Below are 27,541 nucleotides of genomic sequence, written 5' to 3'. Positions count from 1 at the left end.
AGTCAAGTTGTCTTTATGTGCAGTGGAACCAGAGGTCAAAGGTCAGAGGTCTGTTTGCACACACACAGAAAACCTCTCTCTGATAGATCCTCCTTCTCCTTCATCTTCTTCTGCTGCAGCTTAAACTTCACTCCGCTCTCCACCTGTGGAGCTGGCTCTGACACGTGACTCAACGCGGAAGCGGAAACACAGCAGCGAAGTGGCAACAGCTGAGAAGCCCAGCAGAGATCGTCTATGAGGGCGACGCTCCGCTCAGAGTTTAAAGAGACCGGAAACGGCTCCGGAGTACGTGTTCACCGAGAGCTGCAGGAAGTGCAGCAATGAACAAACACATTAAAAACCGATCAGTGTTATTGATCACTGATAAATATCAGACAACAGTGAGAACTCTTAAAAAACATTTTTATTGACTGAAAACATTGCACACAAATTCTTTGTGGCCTTTTTAGGGTCATTTGTAGGTTCTCACGGGTCTTTGCGAGTCTCTGAGTTGGTTTGTGATGTTATTTCAGTCAAAGCTCTGATATATTACCAACGAGCATTAAGACCAGGATTCTTTATTAAAGTTCTGAATCTTTTTGGTCATGCTGAGCTTCCTTGTTTAACGGTTTGTGTTATTTTGTGAGAGCTTGCGCATCATTTGTGTTGATATCTTTGCTAAAGTTGTATTATTTGGTAGAATTGGTTTTAAAGCCAGCTTTTATCGTGTCCGTATGGCCACGCGGGCTCTTGCACTTTCAGTAGTTTCATTCGAGCGTGGTGCAGCTCCGGGTCTAGTTTTTCTCTCGGAGTGACACCTCTCGCCTCTTTCTTCAGAGCAGCTAACAGCGCGAGCTAATCCGGCTAACAGCTAACGGCTAGCTAGTGGCGCTATGATGGCGGAGCTGGTGCAGGGACAGGCCTCGATGAACCAGCCGGGGCTGAAGTCAGAGGGCCTGGCCGATGTTTTGCAGCGGGCCCGGCAGGTAACAACTCCACCCGGGCTCAGCCCACACCCGTTCCGGGCCGAATCGGGTCGTTTAGATCGAGCCAAAGCACTTTTATCGGAATTGTCCGTGTTTTGCTGCTGCTACTCGAACTTGTACCACACACACACACACAGTTACACTCACACACTCCGCAGCATGCTAACTAGCTAGAAGCAGCTCGGAGTTGGACTTGTGGCCGCTTGTGTAAACTTTTCCGGTGCTGACACGCTCCTGGAGAGAGTTTGGGGGGAGTTTGCCGAGCTGTCACCCGGAGGGGAGCGCGCTGGGACGGCGGAGGGGAGACGAGGGTGGGGGGGAGCGGGAGAGAAGTTTGGCCACACGTGTCACTCCGCCAGCGGGCAACCTGTTGGGCTGCGAGGGGCAGAAAGGACGCGGGTCACCGGGGTTACTGCGCCTTCTGCCCCCGTCGAGGGTCTCCTGCAGGCCGGGGGGTGTCTGTACCGAGTCCTAGCGGTTAATGGGGGAGACGGGCCCCCTCCCCCCCCAGGCTGCTGTTTACTGTAAGTTGGTTAGAAAGTAGGCTGGCGTTACGCAACAGCCTGAGAGCCATATACAGGCAGGAGGTGTGTCTGCGCCTATAGACAGACAGGTTCACCCTCCTGTGTCTGCGTGCACCTCACTCTGCACTTCTGCCTGCGTGCACCACACCTAAGAGTCAGCCTCAGGTAAACAGACAAGTGAGCGTGCCCTTTAAATTGGCACCCTGACCTCTGAGTGCCACCCCAGCCAATCACAGCCTGCTCCCCCAGGACTGACTGAAGAACTCCTCCAGGCACCGGTAACTTTCACCTGAAGACCTGAGAGCTCACAAAGTCACAGCGAGTCTGTCCGGCGATAGTTTCCCTGTTAATGGGTCTGTTTTATTGGACCAGAAACAAGCCAGTGCCACAGGTGTGTTCCTCCAGGTGTCACTGCGGTGACCTCAGGTGTGAGGTGCACGCAGTCTGCAGGAAGTTGGATCATTTGTGTTTTACTTCCTGTTAGTGTGTTGTCTCTTAAACTCCCTTAACTCTCAGCCACACTCTGTCACACTGGGTAAAAACATCCGTCACTGCCCGCTAACACCTGGCCTGGGGCGACGCTTGGTGGGCGATGCAGACTAACCAGGCGCAGTCCTCCGTGTACAGAGTGCTCGGCGACTTCCTGGCAACCACCAGTTGCTAAGGAAAAATGTGTTGAGTGGTTGCTGCTTGTCATCGCGTAGAATTGGTCATGAAACGATGCTTTACCAAAAACCTCGGTGCGATTGCTTTGGTTACCAGCACGTTGATTCGATCGTCTGTAGTTTACATGCAGCCAACCTGTCTGCAAACTCTCACAAAGCGAAGTGTCTCAAACGGGAAATGTAGAACGCTCGTCTTCAAAGTAAAAGCTGTGCTTTTTGTTAGTGATAAAGGATGACTTTTACTTTGAAGGCAAACGTTCTACATTTCCGGTTGGTGTCGCAGTGTATTTAGCGTCTTCCATCAGCCAGCTCGCTGATTTGATGGTGATTAGAATTCCCCCCCCCCAAGTCTGGTCAAAGTTTAGCTCCACCCTGTTCCTCTGATGATGGTTTACACCAAGCGAACCTCCACTAAAGAAACTGCAACACCTCCAGCAGATGGTCAGGAATCACACACTTCGCCTCTCATTTACTACGTAGGAAGTGATGTCACAGTGTTACCATACTGAACTGTGGAATCACTTCTTCTTTTTGAGTGCAAGTGCTGCTGCTGACCAATGAAATCATGCTCTGGAAATGTGTGCACTGGTGATGTTAGCTACGTTGTGCTAACTCACAACGTTTGTGTGTATGTGTGTCAGATGTGCAACAGATGTGTGAGACATTTAAAACGTGACTGGATTTTGAGGTTTGTGACTTGATGTTTGTGCGGTCAGCGTTTAGCTCCCTCTCGGTTTTTCGGCTGCTGGACTCGTGGCTGCTCTCGTGTTTTCTCTTAATGAGTAAATTTGTTGATGTGTTCATCCTGAGAGCAGTCAGCAAGCTCTTATTTTGAAAAGTCAGTTGTCGTTAACCAGTTGTCCCTGGTCCTTACGAGTAGGGCTGGGCGATATGACCCAAAATTCATATCTCGATATTTTTTAGCTGGATGGCGATATAAGATATATATCTCAATATTTTTTTTTTTTTAAAGCCATAAGTTAAGAACAAAAAGAGAGTTCTTAGTCACACTGTGTCCCAGATGTCACACGGGCACTTTTATTTACATACAGCGTAGATGTACATGAAAACATTACTCAAAAATAAATTATCAGCATTTATTAAATAATCATGCTCCATAAATAAAAGAAAACTGTTCTTTTTGTGCATAACAAAAAGCTCACAATTGTGCAGTCAAAATGTAAACTAACAGACGCTGAGCATAATAACAAAGAGACAGATTTCAGAGCTGCACCACGTCTCTGAACAGGTGCCATTTGTGGTCCTTATACACACACAGTACGTATCACTCCGCGAGGCTCCTCCTCGGTAGCCGTAATCATCCGACAATCCATCAAGCGGTGCAGCTCCGTAGCTTAGCAAAGTCATATTAAAACATTTTTTGACAGATTGCTGAGCGCTGTGTTTCACATAAAATCGGTTCGCGGTCAGTAAGCACAACCATAATCCATACATAGGGCGCACTGTCGAGTTTTGAGAAAATGAAAGGATTTTAGGCCGTGCAGCCCGGTTAGCGCGGTTAGCTCGCTAACACGTTGACGCCGTCCAGCCCCACGCACGGGGCGATCCGCGGTAACTCGCTAACGGAGATTTTCCGCTTTCATCTTGTCATTGCCTGCAGATGAAGCTATGGCGGAGGGGCAGTTGTGTTCAGTGAAGGAGAGGCGAGGCCGAGTAACGCAGTGTAGAGACAAAAGTGGACGAAAGAGAGGCAAACCTGAGGCTCCACAAGTATAATTATAACGTAACATAGACTATATCGATATAAACGATATTGTCACATCTTATATCTCGCATGAAAATATATCGATATTTTTAAAAAACTCGATATATCGCCCAGCCCTACTTACGAGTAAGTCACGACAGTCCTTCATGTCATTAGCAGCTTCTCGTCCTTTTGTTGGAGGCTTCTCCTCCTTTGTGCCGCACTCCAGGTGTGACGGTAACCTTGGTTCTGTTCTTCACACCAGAACCTGCAGCAGGTGAAAAATGGTTCATGAGCAGAACTGGGACCATTTGGAGAATAACGTGGAGAAGAATGAGTGTTCGAGCTCAGGAGAGGCGGTGGGGGAGCCTCTCCTGAGTGTGGAAATCTCACCACTAATGTCAGTAGATTGGAATTATTTAAGTTCTGTTTTCTTTCTCAAAGTTTAAGGGCATAATCTTCGCTGTGTTGGCTGCTGAAAGACAAACAAATCTAGCTGCTGTTGATCTCCAGTGAGTGTAGGCTTTCAGCCTGCTGTGTACCTCAACTGTCCAGGTGTGTTTACTCTGGAGGCTATAACACTGTCTGAGAGTACGATACGAGCTCACTTCTGTCCAATGACGCTGTTTCTAGCCTTTGTTTAGCCTCAGGTAGCTTCTGTTAGCTGCCGTCAGCCTCAGTTAGCTGCTGTTAGCCTCAGTTAGGCGCAGTTAGCCTCAGTTAGCCGCAGTTAGCCGCTGTTAGCCGCAGTTAGCTGCCGTTACCGAAACTGCCTTCGAAGTGACTATAAAATAGTTGGAGTTTGATGGCTGGTGAATAAAACCTCACACGATGTGAAATCACTGGGAAAGCATGATTCTTTAAAAAAAATATTAGCGTAATGTTAGCAGTTGTTGATGTTTAGCTTGTTAGGTGTCAGTTGACCAGAGATGGGAGGGTCACATGTCTAATCTCCTGACAATAAGTTAGTGCAGCATTATCAGGAGTAAATGAGCACGTTTAGTGTTAGAGCCCTGACCACAGTTCAGCAGACGAGGCTTGAGCTGAGGAGGAAGAGGACGACGCCTCCGTCAGGTGTCGGGTCAGAAACCTTTGTTTAAAGTTTGCACGTTTCAGCTGAGAGAGTTTCAACGGATTATTTTCTTTACTAGCTGTCTGCGGCTCACCTTTTACAGGTAATACTGTGAGGCTGTGGAGCACTGTGAACAGGTGTGAGCAGGTGCAGCAGACTGACTCCGCCCACTGGACTATTTTTACTGAGCAGCAGATTTTTCTTTAGTCTTTATCAGGAAAACACTCAAGGTTTCCTCTGTGTGCGTCTGTCTCTCTCTGTGTGTGTGTGTGTGTGTGTGTGTGTGTGTGTGTGTGTGTGTGTGTGTGTGTGTGTGTGTGTGTGTGTGTGTGTGTGTGTGTGTGTGTGTGTGTGTATTTAATAGTATTTGCAGTCTGCGTACCGTCAGTTCGTCCTCTGAAACAAACAGTTTTAGCTCCTCCCCCTAAATGGCAGCTGAAGTCTTGATGTCATTCCCTGGTTTTTTGTGGCCTTCTTTATAGTTTGATGAACATTTTCTGGGTGTTTGTGGTAGAAGAACATCTATGCTGGACCCTGAAGAAGATGATGGACGTGTTGAGGAAGGTTTAGTCTCCCAGGTAGAGTTGTGACGTTTGAGCCTCACGCCTTTAAAACGGCTCCACCAAATCTTTGTTCTTCACACCAACTGTAAACTTTAATGAGCTGCAGCTCTGTTAGAAATATCTGCGCCCAGTCAGTCGAGTGCGTCTGCAGCCAAACCGGGCGCCTTATTAGGAAGCCTCCTGGTTTAGGGAGTGAGGCTGAGCTGTGTCGGCCTCTGGAAACAGGCTGCATATGAAGACACGTCGGCCTGCGCTCGGGCGGCCGACCTGCTCTAAAGCAGAGGTGCTGTTGGACTTTCTGCTGACCTGGGACCAGTTTGGGGCCTAGTCTTTATCCTGCTGTGGTTTTGGACCTGTGTACTGTAAAAACTTTACTGTTCTAATTTTAGTATCGCTGTTAGTTTCCGGCCGCTCACATGTGCCGAGCTGCTGTGAACAGATGCAGGTGTTACAGCTGTTTCTGCCATGTTCACAGATGGTGGGCAAGCTGGGCGGAGAAGGGATGTCTCACCTCAACAGCTCCTCAGTAAGTGTCGAGCCCTCGCTGTACTACCCGGGCCAGAAACGACCAGGAGAGGATGGAGGTAAGAGGCTCATACACCCGCACTCCACCCGTCAGACTGCTCAGTGACAGGACGGCCGTGACGTTCCAGCATTCAGCGAGTTCTTATGAAAACACTTTACAGGCCGTCTGTGGATGTAAGAAGGGAAACCTGCTGTAACTGCGGCCCGACTGAAGCTGCAGTGACGTCTTTTTATTTTGTTTAATAAACGACGGCGGGAGAATAGCGTGTCTGTGCTCCGACGTGTTCCCGTGTTTGCCGCACACGTCATGCCAGTTCGATTCTCGCTGTTCGCTCTGATGATCGGCGCCATCACATCAGCCTGACGTCTAATCTCTGTCTCTGTCTCCCAGTAGGTAACCAGCTAGCAGCCATGGGGCATCAAAGGTACGACCCGCAGCTTGTATTGATCACACTCACACACACTCTCTGTGGTGTGTAATGATGCGTGTGCAGCTTCATATTCTTGTTTGCAAATCGACACGTGTGAGGTCGTGGAGGTGCACCTGTGTTATAGATCTGTCCTCCTGCAGTCTGCATCAGAATAATCACTTATTGACACACACACACACAGCCATGCGTGACCAGGATGCCGATGTGTGTGTTTCTGTGTGTGTTGCAGGGTAATCACAGAGGATTACAAGGTCCCTGACAGGATGGTGGGCTTCAGTGAGTATGACCTCTGACCTTTCGCTGGGCTCTCGAACCTTTACATAGAATATGCGTGTGAACCTGGAGCTGTTCCCCTGTACTGTGCTCTGCAGGCGTCCTGGTGTCTGTCTGTAGTCTCATTTCTAGCGACCAATCACATCTGAGCAGCCTGTGGCTGTGTGCAGGTAAACAGGGGGATGGTATTTGCATCGAAACCTTTCTCACAGAGACTAAATCCTCTCCTCAGCCAATGGGCTTCCAGTCTGATGGTAACCTGCTGTCTCGGCGTTTTTACTGAACCTTTCCTTTGACTCAGAACTGCGACGGTTCTGGTTTTTCTGGATGCAAACCCCATAAGTCAGACGTTAATGTCAGAACCAGAATGTGGGTCCGAGGCGCCGTTTGGCCTCAGAAGCCTCGAGCACATCAGCTGAGCCAAGTCTCATTTTCCTTCCCGGTACCTCAGAGGAAGCAGGCTGATGTCAGTGTGTTTGACCTGGAGTCACGGTCCTTTACTTACTGCATGTACAGAAGCAGCAGGTGGATGTTCCTCTAATTACGTCTGTCCTCCTCCACCTCAGTTATTGGCAGGGGAGGAGAACAGATCACCAGGATCCAGTTGGAGTCGGGCTGTAAGATCCAGATCGCTCCCGGTGAGTTCAGCGCTCCGTGTTTTTACGTTTCCTCGGACCACGGAGAGTCCAAACTTCTCCGTGGTCCCTTTGAATTAAACGGCCTGACGACTTACCTGACGCATGCGTGTTTCTGCAGAAGGCGGGGGTCTGATGGAGCGGCCGTGTTCTCTGACGGGGACTCCGGAGAGCATCGAGTGAGTTAGTGAAGCTGGAGCTGGCGGAGCTGCAGGTGAAGCGACGCTCCCGCTAAACTCTGTCACGTCTGGCTGTTTTCAGGCAGGCGAAGCGGCTGCTGGCCCAGATCGTGGACCGCTGCAGAAACGGTCCGGGTTTCCATGGCGATGGAGAGGGCGGGGCCTCGGTGCAGGAAATGCTGATCCCAGCCAGCAAGGTGGGGCTGGTGATTGGCCGAGGAGGAGACACCATCAAACAGCTGCAGGTAGATTCACGTCACAGGTTCAGATCAACAGGGGGGCTCTCGCTCAAGGAAGTGATGTCACTGCGAGAGGTGAAATGAATATGACAGCTGACATGGTTCCGCTCACTGTTGGGTCTGCAGACAGACATGTTTCCAAGTCTTTGAACTTTAGATAAACAAGTCTAGTGTTTCTTTTACATAATTATAATCATTTAATGACTCAGAGTTCTTTGTAGTTATTTTATGGTAAATGGCCTGTATTTGTATAGCGCTTTTACTTGGTCCTAAGGACCCCAAAGCGCTTCACACTACATCCACCCATTCACACACTGGTGATGGCAGCTACATTGTAGCCACAGCTGCCCTGGGGCGCACTGACAGAGGCGAGGCTGCCGGACACTGGCGCCACCGGGCCCTCTGACCACCACCAGTAGGCAACGGGTGAAGTGTCTTGCCCAAGGACACAACGACCGAGACTGTCCAAGCCGGGGCTCGAACCGGCAACCTTCCAATTACAAGGCGAACTCCCAACTCTTGAGCCACGATCAGATCGTTTTCACTTTCGTAACCCTGCTGAGGAGAGTTATCTGTGCTGGCTGGTGGAGTGTGTACGTCCTGTTTAGAGCGTTCGCCATGAAATCAGGTGTTTTCCTTTTATAGAACAAATCGTGACGATCGTGAAGCAGGAACGTTTGTAGGGTCAGGACTGAGGTGCCGATTGAATAACAGGGTTTCAAATAGCAGGAAATGTTAGTGATGTTAACTGCTCTGGTTTTCAGGAGCGAGCTGGAGTGAAGATGATGATGATCCAGGACGGCCCGATGCCAACGGGGGCCGACAAACCCCTGCGCATCTCCGGAGACCCGTACAAAGTGCAGGTACGCCGGCGAGTACTGTCCAGGAGTAATCGTTCTGCAGGACGATAACTGTGACGCAGACTGCTGATTTATTACTGAGCGTCAGTGAAGCAGGAGCCGTCAAAGGACGAGCTGAGGACACCTGGAGCCACGTACAGCAGCTGCGTCCTAATGAAATGAGACCATGTGACTATCTGCAGCTTATTAATACAGGGAAACTGACCAGTTACAATCATCTAAAAAACATCCTGATCTGATTCTTTTCACTACAGATTTGCTGTAAAGTGTTTAGTGAGGAAAGATTTACCGCTGAATCCACAAAGTTTGAGGACATCCTGTAACAGGATTTGTCAGTGGAACCTACGGGCGGATTCAGGGCTCTGATTTGTTGGATCTGTCATGGGTTCCTCCGAGGTCCTGGGCTGGTTCGGTTTAGATGATCCTTAAAAGATTTTGGCTTTCAATGACAAAAGGTTACTGATCGAATTGGAGACTTGAGGTCAAGCAGAAAGTTGGTAAATATTTCGATGCTTTTTAGTTCCATCCTTTGAGGCGGGGCTAATCCCGGGCCGTTTCCTCCTGCAGGCAGCGAGGGAGCTGGTGTTGGAGGTGATCCGGGAGAAGGACGGAGACTTCAGATCGGGTCGCAGTGACTTCGGCGCCCGACTGGGAGGAACCAGCCTGGATGTATGACTTGGGCAAACAAGCGTTCCTGGGATGGTTGTGTTTAGACGCCGTGCTGATCTCTCCGTCTGTCCTCAGGTTCCCGTTCCCAGGTTTGCTGTCGGCATTGTGATTGGCAGAAATGGAGAAATGATCAAAAAGATCCAGAACGATGCAGGGGTCCGGATCCAGTTTAAAGCAGGTGTGTCATGCTTTGGCTCATTACGTGCTGAATCTTTCTGAATGTGAGCTTCGAGTCCGCTTCGTTCTGCAGCTCCTATCATCACATCATCCATGAACACCAGTGAGCGGCTTCCACCATGATGTGGACGCGTCAGCTGCTTCTCTGCACTTTCCTGCTTCATCATCTTCAGTGCCGTTATTGTGAACGTCATCCTGGTTTCATCTCTGTCATATTTAAAGCTGTTAGTTTGTCCGGCTGCTTTTGGAGGAACAAACGCTCAGATTGACTTGACACACTGCCTTTCTTCTGACTAGCATTAGCTTACTAGTTGACTTCTTGATGGCTACCGTAGCAGCTAGCTGGGAACCGTTAGCTTGCTCTTTAACTTTGTCCCCATTTAATCCTCTGAGGCGACGTATTTCTTTGCAGGTAAGCTAGCTAGCATTAGCAGAGAGACAGCTCAGGCTGGTTAGTCTGATTTTGTGTTCACACCAGTTTAATCCACAGTTCAACTGGTCAGTGTGAGTTAATCATTTTATTACAGTGCTTGTTTACACAAGTGTAGAAACAGATAAGCAACGGACTTTCTGTTCACACTGCTGAGGATTTGACCTCTGACCTTTTAGATGATGGTGTCAGTCTAGAACGTGTTGCCATGGTGATGGGTCAGCCGGACCGCTGTCAGCATGCTGTCCACCTCATCAATGAACTCATCCAAACAGCACAGGTAAACACACACACGTTGGTTTTTCTTCTGAGCGGGGACCTTTGTTTATGTTCTGCTTCATGGGTCCTTTTACATGTTGCTGTTTTCACAGGAACGTGATGGTTTCGGTTCAGCCTTGCGGAGCGGGCGGGTCAGAGGTCGTGGTGATTGGACTATGGGCTCTCCTGGCCCCCTACAGGAAGTGACATACACCATCCCTGCTGACAAATGTGGCTTGGTCATTGGCAAAGGTAGGAAACTGAGTCTGCTTAGTCTGGTTAGAAAACTGAAGGTGAGGAAGACGTTCACACTGCTGTCGTTTGTGTTTACCAATGTGTTTACATTAATGCAAAGGTCAAGGTTCAAACGGGTGCCTGAAAACCTTGAATATGCTTGGATTTCAATGTTGTCTGTTCAAGGTTTGAAATGTGCGCCCTGCATGACCGCACTAACATGCTGCAGGTTTTAATGACAAATACAAATCATGGCTCAGATAACAAGGGTGCAATCCGCCTGAAACGCCTGCAAACAGGATTTGCACCTTTTCACACTGGGGCAGTTTGTGTAAGTCCGAGTGAATCATTTTCCACATTGTGTGCGTTACTCAAGATAATCATAACAATTATTATTACTATTTTTGTAGCTAGCAAACTCGTGAGATGGATGATTGACATGCACTGAGTGTGATGCCATACAGCAGCGCCAGTATAGCAGTTAGTTACGGTGATTTATGGAACATGCTGTGAACTCAGACTGAATACGGTTGTTTTCCCCCTGAACAGAATAATAATAGAGCGTGTCTCGTTTTTAAACACAATCTAAAGATCACAGCAATCTGAGGAAGTTTCACTTTAATCCACGTGAACGAAGCTACGTTAGCTCATTGCAGCAGAAACTGCGCGACGTGGATTGGATGAGTAACATGATAATGATCTTATAATCCTGTCACTGTGCGTCTTATTTTGGTGTTTTGGTCCTGAGTGTTTGTGCTGTGAGCAGACGTCCTGCAAACATCAGTGAGACACATTTTAACCCCACAGTACCAACAACAGGCGGCGCAGCCTCATTGACTCTATTTAAAAACCTCTTACAGCCCATCAACCTGTGTGTGTGTGTGAGAGAGTTGGAGGTCAAGAGGGTCGAGCAGCAGCCTCCAAATTAAAAGCCACAAAGAAGAAGATGTCAAGTGCAGCGTGTTTAGACACCATATGGCCTGTTTGCGCGCGCACACACACACACACACACACACACACACTCTTACTTTGCACCACTTTAGAGGACCCAGTGTTCGTTTCCTCTGATGAATTCTTCGTGCTGACAGTCCCCCCACACATTCAGACCTGCTGGTTGTGAGGAGCAGCCAATCACAGAGGTGGAGGATGAAGTGAGGGGCTGCGCCGGCCCTGATGATGGGTTATTAATGCAAAACTACTGAAACAGAATCCAAGAATGAAACAAAAGAAGAGGTGACCTTTAACCTCTAATTATCAGGGTTATACTCGGGGTCAGACTCAGAGCTGATCAGATCTAGCAGGCTCCACTGTGTTCATGTGGAAATGAGGTTCAGTATGGAGGTTGGCCCCGCCCCTCCCCGCCCCTGGTTCTGCTGGAGGTTTCTTCCTGTTAAAAGGGAGTTTTTCCTTCCCACTGTCACCAAAGTGCTGCTCATAGGGGGTCATATGATTGTTGGGTTTCTTTGTATTATTGTAGGCTTCAGACTGACAGCAGCAGCTCTGAGTCGACACAGGTCCTCCTCCTGGTCTCTGCCAGCAGGTTCGTGTTTCCTGTCCTCATCTTGACCGTCCTGCTGGGACCAGCTGTACCTGTGAAGCCCCCCAGGCTCCGCGGCTAATTACACAAACTGAAATTTAATTTAATAATTTTCCCAGAATTAAGCAAATCAGATAAAATCCTCAAGTCAGGTTTAAAGTTAAAGTCGAGGTTTTCAACTTCCATTTATTTAAACTAGAGCTGGGCGATTTTTTTTCATATCACAATGTGTTTTTCATTTCAGGCGATAACGATATCTATCACGATATAAGCCAAATAACTATATTTGTAAGATTTAAATGTGCCGTTGCTCACAAGTAAAATGTGAAATAATCAGCAGCTTGTTTTTATTTAAATATTTATTTCCCATAATAAGTTCAACAGGGTAGATGTACTTAAGGAACATGAGACTTTTTCAGATAAATAAAGGCAAATATTGCAAACTACACAAAAGGCAGCCGCTAAAGCGTTTAAGTTTCAAAACAGAACAAACGAAACAGACTAAACTGTCAATTCCACTTAGAAACAAAATATTAAACGAACGTTGTTCCTCTCACACGCTCCTGCACACCAAATCTGGAACTACTGTCCATCATGTGTCGTCCTTTTTATCTACCTCGGGAATTTACATCGGTCATTGTAAGTGCCGTTTATATTCCACCACAAGCGGACACGGTCACCGCCTTATGCGAGCTGCATGAGGCACTCACACAGCACCAGACACAACACCGGGACGCTGCGCTTATTGTGACAGGGGACTTTAATAGCGCCAACCTCAAACGCGCAGCGCTGAACTTTTATCAACACATCACCTGCCCCACCAGAGGTGAAAGGACACTGGACCACTGCTACACTACGGTCAAGGACGGCTACAAGGCACAATCCCGCCCCCCGTTTGGCAAATCTGATCACGCCGCCATCTTCCTCATGCCAAAATACAAACAAAGGCTGAAACAGGAAGTTCCGGTTCAGAGGAAGGTCGCGCGCTGGACGGCTCAATCGGTGGCCGCGTTACAGGACGCACTCGATGACGCAGACTGGGGCATGTTCAGAAACAGCTCCGACGATGACGTCAACGTGTTTACGGAAGCGGTTGTGGGATTCATCGGGAAACTAGCGGATGATACCGTGGAGACAAAGACTATCACAACGTTTCCCAACCAGAAGCCGTGGGTGGATAAAACCATCCGCGACGCTCTGAGATCCCGCACCGCTGCCTACAACACGGGACTCATGACGGGGGACATGGACCCGTACAAAGCCGCGTCATATCATGCCTGATGTCATGATGTCATGAAGACATCATGCCTCGTCCCTGTACCAAAGACGCCTCGTCCCAGTGGCCCCCAGGATTACAGGCCCGTGGCACTGACCTCCCACATCATGAAGACCCTGGAAAGGCTCATCCTGGACCAGGTGCGACCCATAGTAAGACCACATCTGGATCCCCTTCAGTTCGCTTATCAGCCTCGTCTCGGAACAGAGGACGCCATCATCTACCTGCTCAATCGTGTCTACACCCATCTGGACCAGCCGGCGAGCACTGTGAGGGTCATGTTTTTTGACTTTTCCAGTGCTTTCAACACCATCAGGCCGACCCTCCTGGGTGATAAGTTAGCAGCGATGCAGGTGGATGCTTCTCTGGTGTCCTGGATTGTTGATTACCTGACAGGAAGACCACAATATGTACGTCTCCCACAGTGTGTGTCTGACAAGGTGATTAGCAACACAGGGGCACCACAGGGGACTGTCCTCTCCCCCTTCCTCTTCACCCTCTACACCACAGACTTCAGCCACTGCACGGAGACCTCCATCTTCAGAAGTTTTCTGATGACTCTGCGGTGGTTGGATGCATCAGCAGGGATGATGAGACAGAGTACCGGGCTGTGGTCGACTCCTTTGTCACGTGGTGTGAGCAGAATCATCTGCAGCTCAACGTGGCAAAGACCAAGGAACTGATCGTGGACTTCAGGAAGACCAGGAAACACTTGACCCCTGTTTCAATCCAGGGGGTCAGTGTTGACATTGTGGAGGACTATAAATACCTTGGAGTACACATTGACAATAAACTGGACTGGGCTAAAAACACCACAGCACTTTACAGGAAGGGCCAGAGTCGTCTCTATTTTTTGAGGCGACTGAGGTCCTTCAACATCTGCCAGAAAATGCTGAGGATTTTCTATGAGTCTGTGGTGGCCAGTGCGATCCTCTATGCTGTTGCATGCTGGGGGAGCAGGCTGAGGGTCGCAGATGCCAACAGACTTAATAAACTGATCCGTAAGGCCAGCAATGTTGTGGGGATGGAGCTGGACTCCCTCAAGGTGGTGTCGGAGAGGCGGATGCTGTCCAAGATAAAGACAATGTTGGATAACACCTCCCACCCACTCCATGACATGTTGGTCAGTCACAGGAGCTCGTTCAGTGAGAGACTGAGATTACCGAAAAGCACCACTGAACGACACAGGAAATCATTCCTGCCTGTGGCCATCTCCCTGTACAACGCATCCACTTAACACACTGTTTGCTGCTACAACTACACATGTTTCTTTTCCAAATATTTATTTATGAGTGACTTATGTATGTATGTATGTATATATATGTATATATTGTACTATTCTTAGTTAGCGTATTGTCTGTCTTGTCTTAATGTTGGTTTAAAATGGAGCACTGTAACAAAAAATAATTTCCCCCAGGGATCAATAAAGTATTCTGATTCTGATTCTGATTCATATAACGTGCGGAGGGCGGTGAAAGAGGCGAAGCAGCGCTACGGGAGGAAACTAGAGTCACAACTCCAACAGAGTGACTCTAGGAGCCTGTGGCGGGGACTAAGGACAATAACGGACTATAAAGCACCAACAACCGATATGACGAACGCGGCCGTGACTCTGGCAGACGAGCTGAACACTTTCTATGCTCGCTTCGAGGCTGCAGCTAAGGTCTCCAACAATGCTAGTGTTAGCGGCGCTAACGGCTGCAGACAGGAAGATACTGCCAGCACTGGAAACGTGCTCGTCATCTCCGAGCATGAAGTAAGGAGAGCCTTCAAGAGAGTGAACACCAGGAAAGCAGCAGGACCAGACGGCATCCCAGGTCGTATCCTAAGAGACTGCGCATACCAGCTAGCTCCTGTGTTCACTGAGATATTCAACATCTCTTTATCTCAGTCGGTGATCCCCACATGCTTCAAAGAGTCCATCATTGTTCCTGTCCCGAAGAAACCCCACCCTGCTTCTCTCAATGACTATCGCCCTGTAGCCCTCACCTCAGTAGTGATGAAGTGCTTTGAACGCCTGGTCAGAGACTTCATCATTTCTTCACTACCAGACACACTGGACCCACTACAGTTTGCTTACCGTCCAAATCGTTCCACAGACGATGCCATCTCTCATCTCCTCCACACATCACTCACTCACTTGGACACTAGAAGGGGGAATTATGTTAAAATGCTCTTCATAGACTACAGCTCTGCATTTAACACCATAATTCCCTCCACACTCACCACCAAGCTGGAGCATCTGGGACTCAGCTCATCTATGTGTCAGTGGATCTCCAACTTCCTAACTGGCAGACCACAGGCAGTAAGGATGGGCGGACATGTCTCAGCCTCCACCACTCTCAGCACTGGAGCCCCCCAGGGGTGTGTTCTGAGCCCCCTGCTGTACTCTTTGTACACATATGACTGCGTGGCCACTACCAGCTCCACCACCATCATCACGTTTGCTGACGACACCGTCGTGGTGGGCCTGATCTCTGATAACAACGAGACGGCCTACCTGAAGGAGATTAGGAATCTGGAGAACTGGTGCCAGAGGAACAACCTCCTTCTAAACGTCAGTAAGACAAAGGAGCTGATAGTGGACTTCAGCACTAAGCAGGAGAGGAACTACCAGACCCCCGTCATCAACGAGTGCCCAGTGGAGAGAGTGGACAGCTTCAAATACCTCGGAGTTCACATCACGCAGGACCTGTCATGGTCCTGTCACATCAACTCCGTGGTGAAAAAGGCCCGACAGCGTCTCTACCACCTCAGACGCTTGAGAGACTTCCAACTGCCCTCCAAGGTGCTCAGGAACTTTTACTCGTGCACCATAGAGAGCATCCTGACGGGAAACATCTTAACCTGGTTCGGGAACAGCACCATGCAGGACAGACGAGCTCTACAGAGGGTTGTGCGGTCAGCTGAGCGCACCATCCGCTCCGAGCTCCCTGACCTGCACTCAATCTACAGCAGGCGGTGCTGGACCAAGGCCGGGAAGATCGTGAAGGACCTCAGCCATCCCAACAACAGACTGTTCTCTCTGTTGAGGTCAGGAAAGCGATTCCGCTCCCTGAAGACCAACACAGAGAGACTGAGGAGGAGCTTCTTCCCGCAGGCGATACGGTCTCTCAATCACACCACCACACAGTACTGACCCACACATATGGTTCTTACACACACACTGGACTTTCTGGACTTTGGTTTTGCACAACACTGGTCACTATATTCTTCATTTCCGGTTAATACTTGTACAGCTGCTGTTATTGTGTATATATTTATTTATATTTAGATTTCTTCATACATTCTTATATAGTTCTATATTGTGTATTTTGTTGTACAGTTATTTTATTTTCAACTTTAATTTATATATTTTATCTTATTCTTCCCAGTTAAATTTACCCTTCATTCTAATTTGTGTTGTACAGTTATTTCATTTTTAACCTTAATTTATATTTTATTCCTTCCTAGTTAAATTTACCCTTTTTAATTTTTCATATTTATTTCCTATCTTATTCATAGCCTTTTCCTTTTTTGTTCTCTTTAGGTCACGAGCAGTTGTCCAAGCATTTCACTACATATCGTACTGTGTATGACTGTGTACGTGACAAATAAAATTTGAATTTGAATTTGAATTTTATTAATTCTAAAAATAAATCTTACTTTGTTTTACAGAAGAACAGACAAAACTGACTAACTTTTGTCAATATCAAATAAACTGAGAACTAAAAGGAAATTCTCGACCTCTCCTTGTTGTATAGCTGAGCTTTTCAAACAGCTGTAACAGTTACTTTAGTCTGACAAAAGCCGAATGACGAATTAGCGCTTCCAGTCAGAGACTGAGCTGCACCGCTTTATTGTATTTCCAGACTTGCTTTCGGCACATTTACAGTGCAGCTGCTCTGTTTTTGTCAGACTTGAAATAGCAGAAATACCTTCACACTACGGAGCTTCTGTGGCTCTTCCATTCGACAATCTCTCCGGCGTTGGAACCATCGTCTGTTTTCTCCTCGGTAACCTTCGGTCGCGCTCTCGGCACACTCATTTCCTCCGTTACCCGGCGGCACGGCGGCTGGCTGCTTCCCAAACAAATACACATGTGCGGCTTGGCACTTGTGCTGTACGCAACAAGTCACGTGACGTGACACTGCGGCTGTGATTGGTTCGGCTCTGCGCTACTTAATTTGGATTGGCTGTTTTTTTTTTTGGTTTGTTTTTTTTAAGAGGACAAGAGCGGTGAGGTCTATCGCAATAGTTTAATTTTTCTATCGAGAAAAAGTTATTTCACAATACATATCGTTATCGTTCTATCGCCCAGCTCTAATATAAAGTCACATAGACCGACATGTCCAAGAGTGCTAAGCTAACCCAGCCATCGAGGTCATCCCCTGATTCCATGCAGCATCCTGCAACATGATTTTACTTGAGTGTAAACACATTAAAATCCCACCGATGAATGAAGCACGTCTGTTTCTGTCAGAAACAGCAAAGAACAACAGGGTCTACTCTTTTCTACTCTGAGCGCTTCTGAGCGTCTGTCGGACGCTCCCAACATCTTCATCCGATGGTTTCCACCTGAGCTTTGTCGCGTTTTCCCAGCAGTGACACCACTGAGCCCTGCTGAAGGACTCACCACCTCTGCACAGTCCTGCTGACCCGGGGCCGCCCCCGGCGCTCATATTGATCAGCTGTGTGAATGACACCTGCTGTTTGTGTCTGCAGGTGGAGAAACCATCAAGAGCATTAACCAGCAGTCTGGAGCTCACGTGGAGCTGCAGAGGAACCCCCCACCCTCCACTGACCCCAACACCCGGGTCTTTACCATCAGAGGCACCGCCCAGCAGATGGACCTGGCTCGCCAGCTAATAGATGACAAGATCGGGGTATGTAAAACAAGCGCACCTCTGTAGATGCTTTATCTCGAAGAACGAGCGCTGACCTGCATCTCCTCCCACAGGGTTCGGGTATCATGAGTAACGGAGGGTTCGGCTTCAGCCCCTTCACCCAGGGTCCCGCTGCACACCAGAAGTAAGAGTCCTCAGATCTTAGCGCACGCTGCCGTCACACAGCACATACGTCCGTGATCCACGTCCCTCAGAAGCAGGAAGGACGCTGCACCCACGGAGCGAGTCCAGTCCATGAGTGGGCGGGGCTGCTTTGGTGTTCTTCTACAGCGGGGGTGGGGAAGTCCAGGCCTGCAGCTTTTAGATGATCGCAGCTGATTTAAAGGAGCTCCTCAGGCCTGGAGTTCCCCACCCCCGCTCTGAGTCTGAACATCCTGTTGTAATGATAGCCAGCTGCGCTCTGATTGGCTGACTGTTAAAAGGCATTGCTAACTTCACTGCAGGTAAATGTGATACCTAACAGGTAGTTTCAGGTAACCATGGAAACTAGGGCTGGGTATCGTCACTGATTTCTGGAATCGATTCGATTTGAATCAGGGAAATTTTGCCTCAGACAGTCAGAAATATTATAACTCTGATCACTTGTCACTGCGTATCTATATTTTTATATCTATAAAACAAAGCTGACACTGTGGAGGGTAAAGAGGGAGGGAGGGGGGGAGGGGGAGGGAGGGGGGGAGAGCTGTGCATGAAGTGAGATAAGATAAGATAAGATAAGATAACCTTTATTAGTCCCACACGTGGGAAATTTGTTTTGTCACAGCAGGAAGTGGACAGTGCAAAAGTTATGAGGCAAAAATTAGAATACAATAAGAATAAATACAGTACACAACTGTACAGAATAGAATAAAATAAAATACTATATACAGTAGAATAAAATAAAATAAATATACAATAAGATAAAAATAGAATACAAATACAAATACTATATACAACTGAGTAAAAATACAACGATGACAGAAAGGATTATTGCACTTAGTATTATATCGTGGTCGAAGCAAAACAGCAAAACTCAGAGTGAGTTCATGACGGTGTTTATGTGGAGCGTAGTTTGGATCAGGTTCAGAGATAAACTAACAGCTTCAGAATCTGCGCAAAAAGGGCGTGAACACAAAGCTCGACCCGCCGAAACGTCAGAGTCAGCGAGCTGTCGGCTTTCAGCCCCGAGCGTGTCCGTGCCGTCGGTGAGAAAGTCACAGCTCGCTGACTCTGATGCGTCGGCGCTGTGTGTTCACGTCTCTGTGCAGAGTCGTGTTCCTGCTCTCAGTCACTGTTTCAGCTGTTTGGTGGTTGTTGAAATGTTGTGAGGCTGAACCTGAGATTCTGGCGTTTCGGCCAAAATAAAATCGATTCAGGATTTTAATGAATCGATTTCACGCCATCCAAGCCAGAGTCGATTCTAATCGACGATCAAAACCCTAATGACGTGACGTTCTCTAAACGAGCAGTTCCACGCTCTGCCTCAGGGGGAGTGAGGGCGGAGGCCATGTTTGCTGTGGGCGTGCTCCGTGATGGCGCCGTGTGATGACGGTTCATGGAGAATTTCAAGAGCTACGAGTGTGACCTGTTTTCCTGTGGTCACGATGAAAACCTTCGCGGTCCACACACGTGACGTTTCCACCTCCAACACGACCACGGCAGCGCCGCAGGCCCGTGTAAGTCTGAGGCAGCTGTGGGCGTGGCTGTGGGCGCTCCGCCACATCAGCTGATTCGTTTAACTGTCCTCTGCATTTTGTCGCGTTCGTTTGTCTAACGGCCTCATGCTGAGACGCTGATGATGATGGACGTGTGTGTGTGTGTGTGTCTTTGACTCAGCCAGCTGTGTGTTAAACACATGTTTTTATGCAGCTGTGGGAGTGGGCAGACCTTCCTGACCGGCGTCTGGGGAAACACCTACCAGACCAGCTGGCAGAACCCAGGACAGCAAGACCCAGGTACCACACACACAGGGACACAAACACACACACACAGGGACACACACACACACACACACAGACACACAGGGACGGACAGGGACACAGACACACACACAGGGACACACACACACACACACAGACACACAAACACAGGGACACACACACACACACACAGACACACAAACACAGGGACACACACACACAGCCTTTGTTTAGTCTAGAAGCTAAGACTTGTGTGTGTGTGTGTGTGTCCCTGTGTGTGTGTGTGTGTGTGTGTGTGTGTGTGTGTGTGTGTGTGTGTGTGTAGGTCACAGTATGGCTCAGACAGGACAGATGGACTACTCTAAAGCATGGGAGCAGTACTATAAGAAGCTAGGCAAGTCAACAGACACACACACAGACAGACACACAGACAGACAGACAGACAGAGCTGTGACAGAAACATATTTTGTATATGAATGTGTGATGTTTATGTATCTGAGCTCCGAGCAGTGACATTGACTGTGTGTGCGTCTGTGTGTGCGTCTGTGTGTGCGTCTGTGTGTGCGTGCGTGTGTGTCCAGGTCAGCAGAACCAGCCTCAGAGCTTGATGACAGACTACAGTAAGGCCTGGGAGGACTACTACAAGAAACAGAGTAAGACGTGTGTGTGTGTCATGTGAAGCTCAGTGCTGGGAAGGTTACTTTTAACATGTATTCCACTACAGATTACAGATTACAGATTACATGCCCCAAAATGTATTTTGTAACGTATTCTGTTCCGTTACTCAATGAGAGTAACGTATTCTGAATACTTTGGATTAGTTAATATATTACCTTGTTTTTTACAACTACATGAATGTCCTATTGCTGTGTGATTTATTACTATTACTGAAGGTTACTCTCCACACCAATACCAGCTAGATGTTTAAATCTTAATATAAATGAGTAACAGTAGGTGGACATTAGGTAAGGCTGTACTTTTTGCAGCGATCTCGTATAGAAAACTATTCGGCGCGTATATACAGTGGGGCAAAAAAGTATTTAGTCAGCCACCGATTGTGCAAGTTCCCCCACTTAAAATGATGACAGAGGTCAGTAATTTGCACCAGAGGTACACTTCAACTGTGAGAGACAGAATGTGAAAAAAAAATCCATGAATTCACATGGTAGGATTTGTAAAGAATTTATTCGTAAATCAGGGTGGAAAATAAGTATTTGGTCACCTCAAACAAGGAAAATCTCTGGCTCTCACAGACCTGTAACGTCTTCTGTAAGAAGCTTTTCTGTCCCCCACTCGTTACCTGTATGAATGGCACCTGTTTGAACTCATCATCTGTATAAAAGACACCTGTCCACAGCCTCAAACAGTCAGACTCCAAACTCCGCCATGGCCAAGACCAAAGAGCTTTCGAAGGACACCAGGAAAAGTATTGTAGACCTGCACCAGACTGGGAAGAGTGAATCTACAATAGGCAAGCAGCTTGGTGTGAAAAAATCAACTGTGGGAGCAATCATCAGAAAATGGAAGACATACAAGACCACTGATAATCTCCCTCCATCTGGGGCTCCACGCAAGATCTCATCCCGTGGGGTCAAAATGATCATGAGAACGGTGAGCAAAGATCCCAGAACCACACGGGGGGACCTGGTGAATGACCTGCAGAGAGCTGGGACCAAAGTAACAAAGGTCACCATCAGTAACACACTACAACGGCAGGGAATCAAATCCCACAGTGCCAGACGTGTTCCGCTGCTGAAGCCAGTGCATGTCCAGGCCCGTCTGAAGTTTGCCAGAGAGCACATGGATGATACAGCAGAGGATTGGGAGAATGTCATGTGGTCAGATGAAACCAAAGTAGAACTTTTTGGTATAAACTCAACTCGTCGTGTTTGGAGGAAGAAGAATACTGAGTTGCATCCCAAGAACACCATACCTACTGTGAAGCATGGGGGTGGAAACATCATGCTATGGGGCTGTTTTTCTGCCAAGGGGACAGGACGACTGATCCGTGTTAAGGACAGAATGAATGGGGCCATGTATGGTGAGATTTTGAGCCAAAACCTCCTTCCATCAGTGAGAACTTTGAAGATGAAACGAGGCTGGGTCTTCCAACATGACAATGATCCAAAACACACCGCCCGGGCAACAAAGGAGTGGCTAAATACTTTTTTGCCCCACTGTAAAACAGGTCCGCGGCTCTGAACCGTAGTAAAGGGACCTCTGGCTAATACGTCGGGTTCGTGTCGGGCTCGTAGCTGAAAACTAGCTTTACTTTGTTGTCTGGGTCGACTTTGCTAGCGAGAGACAGAGAGAGGCGTTGAAAGACTCCAACGGAGCTTATTGTTTCAGAGGAAACACGAACACAGCGTACAGTCGAGTCTTAATAGCTTACTTACAGCTGGACTACACTGCCCACGAGGCTACATGCTTCAGGGCGATGCCTGTAACACTCTGCCTGTTGCCTTCTTATTAAGTCATTTTTTGAACAGTAATTTTTAAAAATATTTCTTCATGTCAGTATGCGGCCACATGTAGAGGTGACGTGGGCCGTGAGATTGAGACACAGACATTGTACTCTGTTACTCACCAACACTGGTGACGCTTCAGGCTGTTCCTCCGTCTCAGAAAGAAAAGTCACTTCTCTGCGTTTCTCTCTGAGCGGCTGTCAGGTGTGCGTTACAAGTTGAGCTAAAGAACAAAGGTAGGCGTGCACAAGTGTGTGCGGGGCAGCAGGCAGCTGACAGTTCCTGTTTTTACCTGTGCTGCTCCTGCTCAGGGACATTTGTAGTGTGAAGGTCAAGTTTGGCCTCATTGCATGTAAAACTATGGGCTCAAAATGTGGTCATAAATATTTTGTACTTGTAAAAAAGATTTGTGTGTGGACTTAGAAAAAAAACCCTGCAAGTTACAAGTACGGATTTTGACCCGATTTTTCTTCCTTTCATCTGATTGGTCCATGTCATGTCAATCACAAATGTAACAATCCAATCAGAGAACAGATGGGTTTGGCTGTCGAGGGGCGCTTTTTTTGAACTGCAGGTCCTTGAAGGGAATAAATGCCCTTTTACATGCCAACCCAGCGTTTTCCTTCATCACCACAAAGGAAAACAGTCTGTGGTCGTCCGAGTTTGGTGATTTTTGTGTCACAGGTCTACGTGTTTAATACAGGGACTTCCACAGCCTTTTCAACAGCGCTGCGGACCGCGGGGGGGGGGGGGGGCAGTGTTTTGTAAATGACAGTCTTCATTACAAAGCTTTCTTCGTTATGAATTAGCATACATGTTTTTACATTTGAAGAACTAGCAAAAAAAACCAGAAACTCTTGTAGAGGACATAAAGTCAGAGATAGAAAAGACAAGGAGCAGGTGCATCTAGTACAGGTAGAGCTGCTGCAAAAACCCACAGAGCCCAGCAGCCAGCAACAAATTCTGGATCCTTGGCTTTTAGTTAGCAGTTAGCATTAGCAGCACATCCTGCGTCCGATGTGAAAGGACTTTTATGCTGCGCACTGTGACTCACAGCAATGGTCCCGGGTCAGCCCTGACTTTGTGTTAAACTAATCCTAAAGTAATAATGCATTTCTAACCACTGATATACCACAACTTTATCCTTTCAACAGCTGCTGAAAGTTAGGGGACCTAGCTGCTATCGGATATTTATATAGCGATCCTCCAGCTTCAAACGGTATCACCCTTCAAGGACCTGCAGTTCAAAAAAAAGCGCCCCTCCGACAGCCAAACCCATCTGTTCTCTGATTGGATTGTTACATTTGTGATTGACATGACATGGACCAATCAGATGAAGGGAAGAAAAATAGGGTCAAAATCCGTACTTGTAACTTGCAGGGATTTTTTGGCTAAGTCCACACACAAATCTTTTTTACGCACACAAATCTTTTTTACAAGTACAAAATATTTATGACCACATTTTGAGCCCATACAAAACCAGCTGATTGATGAACAACATCACACTACATGCGTGTGTGTGTGTGTGTGTGCGTGTGCGTGCAGCTCAGTCGTCTCAGCAGAGTTCAGTGCCAGACTACACTGCAGCATTAGCAGAATACTACAGACAGCAGCAGCAGCAGCCCTACCTGTGGAACCCCGCCCAGATACAGGTAACACAGGCGCCTTCTGCTTCACAGCGATGTCCTCCTCCCGTTTGTCACGACGGCTAAATGTCACTGTCACTTCCTGTCTCCTCAGGATCACTAGAGGCTCCTCCCTCACCGGCGAAGGCCTCGGATGGTTGTCGATGGCGTCCGAATCGGGGTTTCCTAGCAACGCTCTGCCGCTTCCTCCTCCTTTTGTAGAGAAAAACTAAGGATTAACTGAAAAATCACGAACTTTCTTTCTGTTTTTTAACCTTACAAAGTCGATATTTTGTCAGGCAGATGTTTTTGGACTAGCCTCCGGTCTCCCGCGGTGTAGACCTGGTTTTTCTTTGTTTTTATTTTTTATCAAACTTGAATTTCAAGATGTATCCGTGTGGCTTTGAACAAAACGAAATCCAGTATAATCTATATTTTGTCTAGTTTTATTTTCCAATAAGAAAACGGTATAAGGCTTAGCAGTCTTGAGTATGAAAATCAGATATTAATATTATTATTATCATTATTTTGGTTATGATAATGTTTTAAAGCATGCGTCAGGCTGTGTGTTGACTCAGTTTGTTTTTTATTTTGGCATCAAACCGTTTTAATGACATCGGATGGAAATGTAAAGTTTTTGTACTAAATCTGCTCGCTGGGTCTGTTTCTCCTAATTTTACCTGTTCAGTCGCCAACTTGGAGGTGCAATGATGCATTACTGTTTTCTTTTGGTTTGACCATAGCTCTTATTCTTGTATCTTTATAGTGATTTCTTTAGGTTTTTATGATGTAACAATGAATAAATAGCGACTTGTATTGCGTTGTCTAAAGCCAGATCTCTCTGTGGTCTAACGCTTTGTATTCTCACACGATTTAACCTCCAGTCACCGCCACATTTTCCTGCCTCCGCTTTTATGACCGAGTCTGGGAAGATAAGTTTTCTTTGAGTGAACTTTATTATTGTTGTTGTTGGTCGCATTTCTATTTTCTGATTTGTTTTTAGAGGAAATTTCAGGAGCTGATCAATGAAGTTATCGATTCCGTGTTAGCTAAACAAACGTGTGTGTTACCTCAGCTGTGTGAATGTTTCTGCTAGCTGTGCTTCGTTAGCTAAGTGGTGCCTGTTAGCTGAATGTAAGTAAATGGAAATGCTGTCCGAGCGCTACGTTAGCTGCTGTGGGGTTGTTTGTTTTTTTCTATGCGCACGTTACAAAGGCTAGCTGAATGAATGTGCTAACTGAACACCGTGCTTGTCTGTTGTGTGTTAACCAGGTGTCGGGTAGGTCTACAAAACCACGTTCCCAAAATTGTTCTCAAGATCATTTATGCCTAAGGTCACATGTTCCCAAAGTTGCTTCCCAGTTTCCAGGTTCCTAAGTTCTCAGGCTTCTTTGTTCCAAGGTTATATGTTCCCATTTTTGTTCCCTAGGTGCTTTATGGTTAAGCTAACCTCTAAGCCTCGTTTCCATCTCAGGAAGCGCTAAGCTTATTTCAAGTTCCCTGACATGTCGGGCAGTCTAACTAAAAGCCATACAGGGAACAGAAAATCCCTTTCACAGGTTCCAGCAGTCGTCACGTTGTGTGGCTAACGACTTACATTACGTATAGCTGTGGGGAACGTAGCAGTAGTGACTGTTTGGGAACTTGGTGTTACTCTGCGCTCGTGACGTGTTGCACAGACTGTAAATAACGACTAATAACATTTAACCTGATGCAGATCGTGGAGATTTTGTAAACATTTTAGAGGAAAAGTATATTAGAAAAGTAGAGCTGTACGGGATAATGTCTGAACGTGGAAGCATGAGCTCTCACACTGTTACTGCTAAATGGTGTAATCTGATGTGTTAGCAAAAGGCCAAAAACAGCGTTTCTAGGCTGAACGTCCATCTGTCTCATTCAACCGCATGACTAGCATGAACGAGTGACTCTGTAAATACGTTAGCCAAACAAACTAGCCGGCTGCTGTACATTAGCTGTATGTTCTGTTTATATTAGGGCTGGTTTACACTTCAAAATAAATGTACAATTGTTTTGTTGCTGTTTTATACTTGCACAGATTGTAAATGTGTTTTTTTGTTTGTTTTTCAAACGCAGCCGGACTTTGAATCTACTGATTAGTTTCTTTAGCGTTAACATGCAGTTAGCAATAAAATTATTTTGTGCATAAATTCACATTCATTGATACTTTTTAAAAATGTGCTCATCTGTACATGTGCTACACTTAGCGTTAGCACTGTTGAACGTTATCAGCTAAGCAAGTAGTAAGGATTTAATCTGTGTGTTAGCTGAACGTTTAGCTAAACTTTGCGTGCGTGTTAGTGTATGTATGCTAGCGCTGTGTGCTGTTATAAGTTTTGTTTGTTAGCTGAGCGTTTAATGAAAATGTGTGCGTTTTGGCTCACTTTGTGCGTCGGCTCGGCGCTGTGTGCGTGTTGGCAGAGCAGTTCTCTGAACGTTGTGCGTGTCGGACCACAGAGAGGTTTGTCTTGTCGAGGGAGATCTGGTTGTCGTTGAATCAGTGCTTCTGCTTCGTGTATGTGTGATGATGATGATGATGCTGATAATAATGACGATAATAATGAGTTCTCCTGTTCAGGGGTCTATTTAAATCTGTTATGAATATTCATTTTGTCGATGTGATGATATGGTTTGTGTAAATTTCCACTCTGGCGGGTGCTCTCCAGTTAAAATGTACTTTGTTAAAGATGATATTGTTTAATTCACGTGTCGTGTCTAACCGAAGCTGAATATGTGTTATATTCTCAAGACTGCTAGGCTAACTGTCTCTCTCTCCTCGCCTGTTCCCGTCTGGATGCCGCCACCTTCAACACGCCTGTAATTGGACCAGACGAGCTGAGCGTTGTCGTCGCAGGCGTGTTGAAGTCCCGCAGCTCGTTGTTGTGGCCCCTCCGAGGCGTGGGGAGCTATAGTGAAGGGGTTAAACCCCCCCCCCCCCCCCGGAGTTGTTAACGGTGGAGCGGACGCCGGCCTGGTGTCCGGTTCTCGCAGCGTCTCAGGACCTGAACCGGACACGACGCTCGCTCCACTCTGGCCTAGAACTTCCCAGTCCCGATCCCGGTCCTGAAGGGGGGACGGGGAGCTTTTTGGTTTTATGGTTTCTGTTGTTTTTCTAATGGACAGACGTCCTAACTGTAACCTGCAGATTTTTCTATTAGATTCTATTGACAGATAGAGTTGTGTATGAACCCGAGCCACGAGACTGTCGGTGGTCGAGGATGATGATTAACATGAGGGTTAATAAATGGGCTCATTCTTTCTGACTGTGTCTTTGTGACGTGCATTCACATCAAACATTCAGCTGCTGAGAGCTGCAGCCACGTGACAAACCTGTTCATGTCCTCTCATGAAGTCTTCCATCTCTACATAAACCCGCTGCTTCCCTTTAATGAGTTCTGACACTTCTGATGCAAACCCAGTGCTGTAGTTCTG

At 47.3% G+C, this 27,541-nt stretch overlaps 1 protein-coding gene across 5 annotated transcripts; it reads left to right on the top strand.

Moving 5' to 3' along the window:
• Window positions 1-24,907, top strand: LOC113033271 (far upstream element-binding protein 3-like). 5 transcript variants are annotated; one of them, XM_080308979.1, is made up of 19 exons: window positions 1-48; window positions 5,970-6,078; window positions 6,414-6,444; window positions 6,680-6,726; window positions 7,290-7,361; window positions 7,480-7,537; window positions 7,620-7,782; window positions 8,541-8,639; window positions 9,204-9,305; window positions 9,381-9,483; window positions 10,092-10,192; window positions 10,284-10,422; window positions 17,922-18,082; window positions 18,157-18,227; window positions 19,952-20,037; window positions 20,327-20,395; window positions 20,583-20,654; window positions 24,012-24,118; window positions 24,207-24,907. In XM_080308979.1, the coding sequence occupies exons 1-19, from the start codon at window positions 16-18 to the stop codon at window positions 24,213-24,215; spliced, it is 1,632 nt and encodes a 543-aa protein (XP_080165105.1). In that variant the 5' UTR covers window positions 1-15; the 3' UTR covers window positions 24,216-24,907. The 5 variants fall into 5 exon arrangements, with proteins under 5 accessions (XP_080165105.1, XP_080165104.1, XP_026042695.1 ...); XM_080308978.1 differs by having other exon boundaries at window positions 6,411-6,444; XM_026186910.2 differs by lacking the exon at window positions 1-48 and adding an exon at window positions 807-965.
• Window positions 24,908-27,541: the final 2,634 nt, after the last annotated feature.

This window comes from Astatotilapia calliptera, chromosome 12 (genome assembly GCF_964374335.1).
Source record: "Astatotilapia calliptera chromosome 12, fAstCal68.1, whole genome shotgun sequence".
In the NCBI taxonomy this organism is placed as follows: Eukaryota; Metazoa; Chordata; class Actinopteri; order Cichliformes; family Cichlidae; genus Astatotilapia; species Astatotilapia calliptera.
Note: the sequence above shows the minus strand (reverse complement) of the source record. Positions and strands in the feature narration are given on the sequence as shown.

Excerpts from the sequence above, each read along its gene's own strand:
- LOC113033271 (XM_026186909.2), top strand. The coding sequence starts at position 873 with ATGATGGCGGAGCTGGTGCAGGGACAGGCCTCGATGAACCAGCCGGGG. Across the intron at positions 10,423-17,921 it reads TGGCTTGGTCATTGGCAAAG|GTGGAGAAACCATCAAGAGC; the intron begins GTAGGAAACTGA and ends TTGTGTCTGCAG. Across the intron at positions 18,228-19,951 it reads GGTCCCGCTGCACACCAGAA|CTGTGGGAGTGGGCAGACCT; the intron begins GTAAGAGTCCTC and ends GTTTTTATGCAG.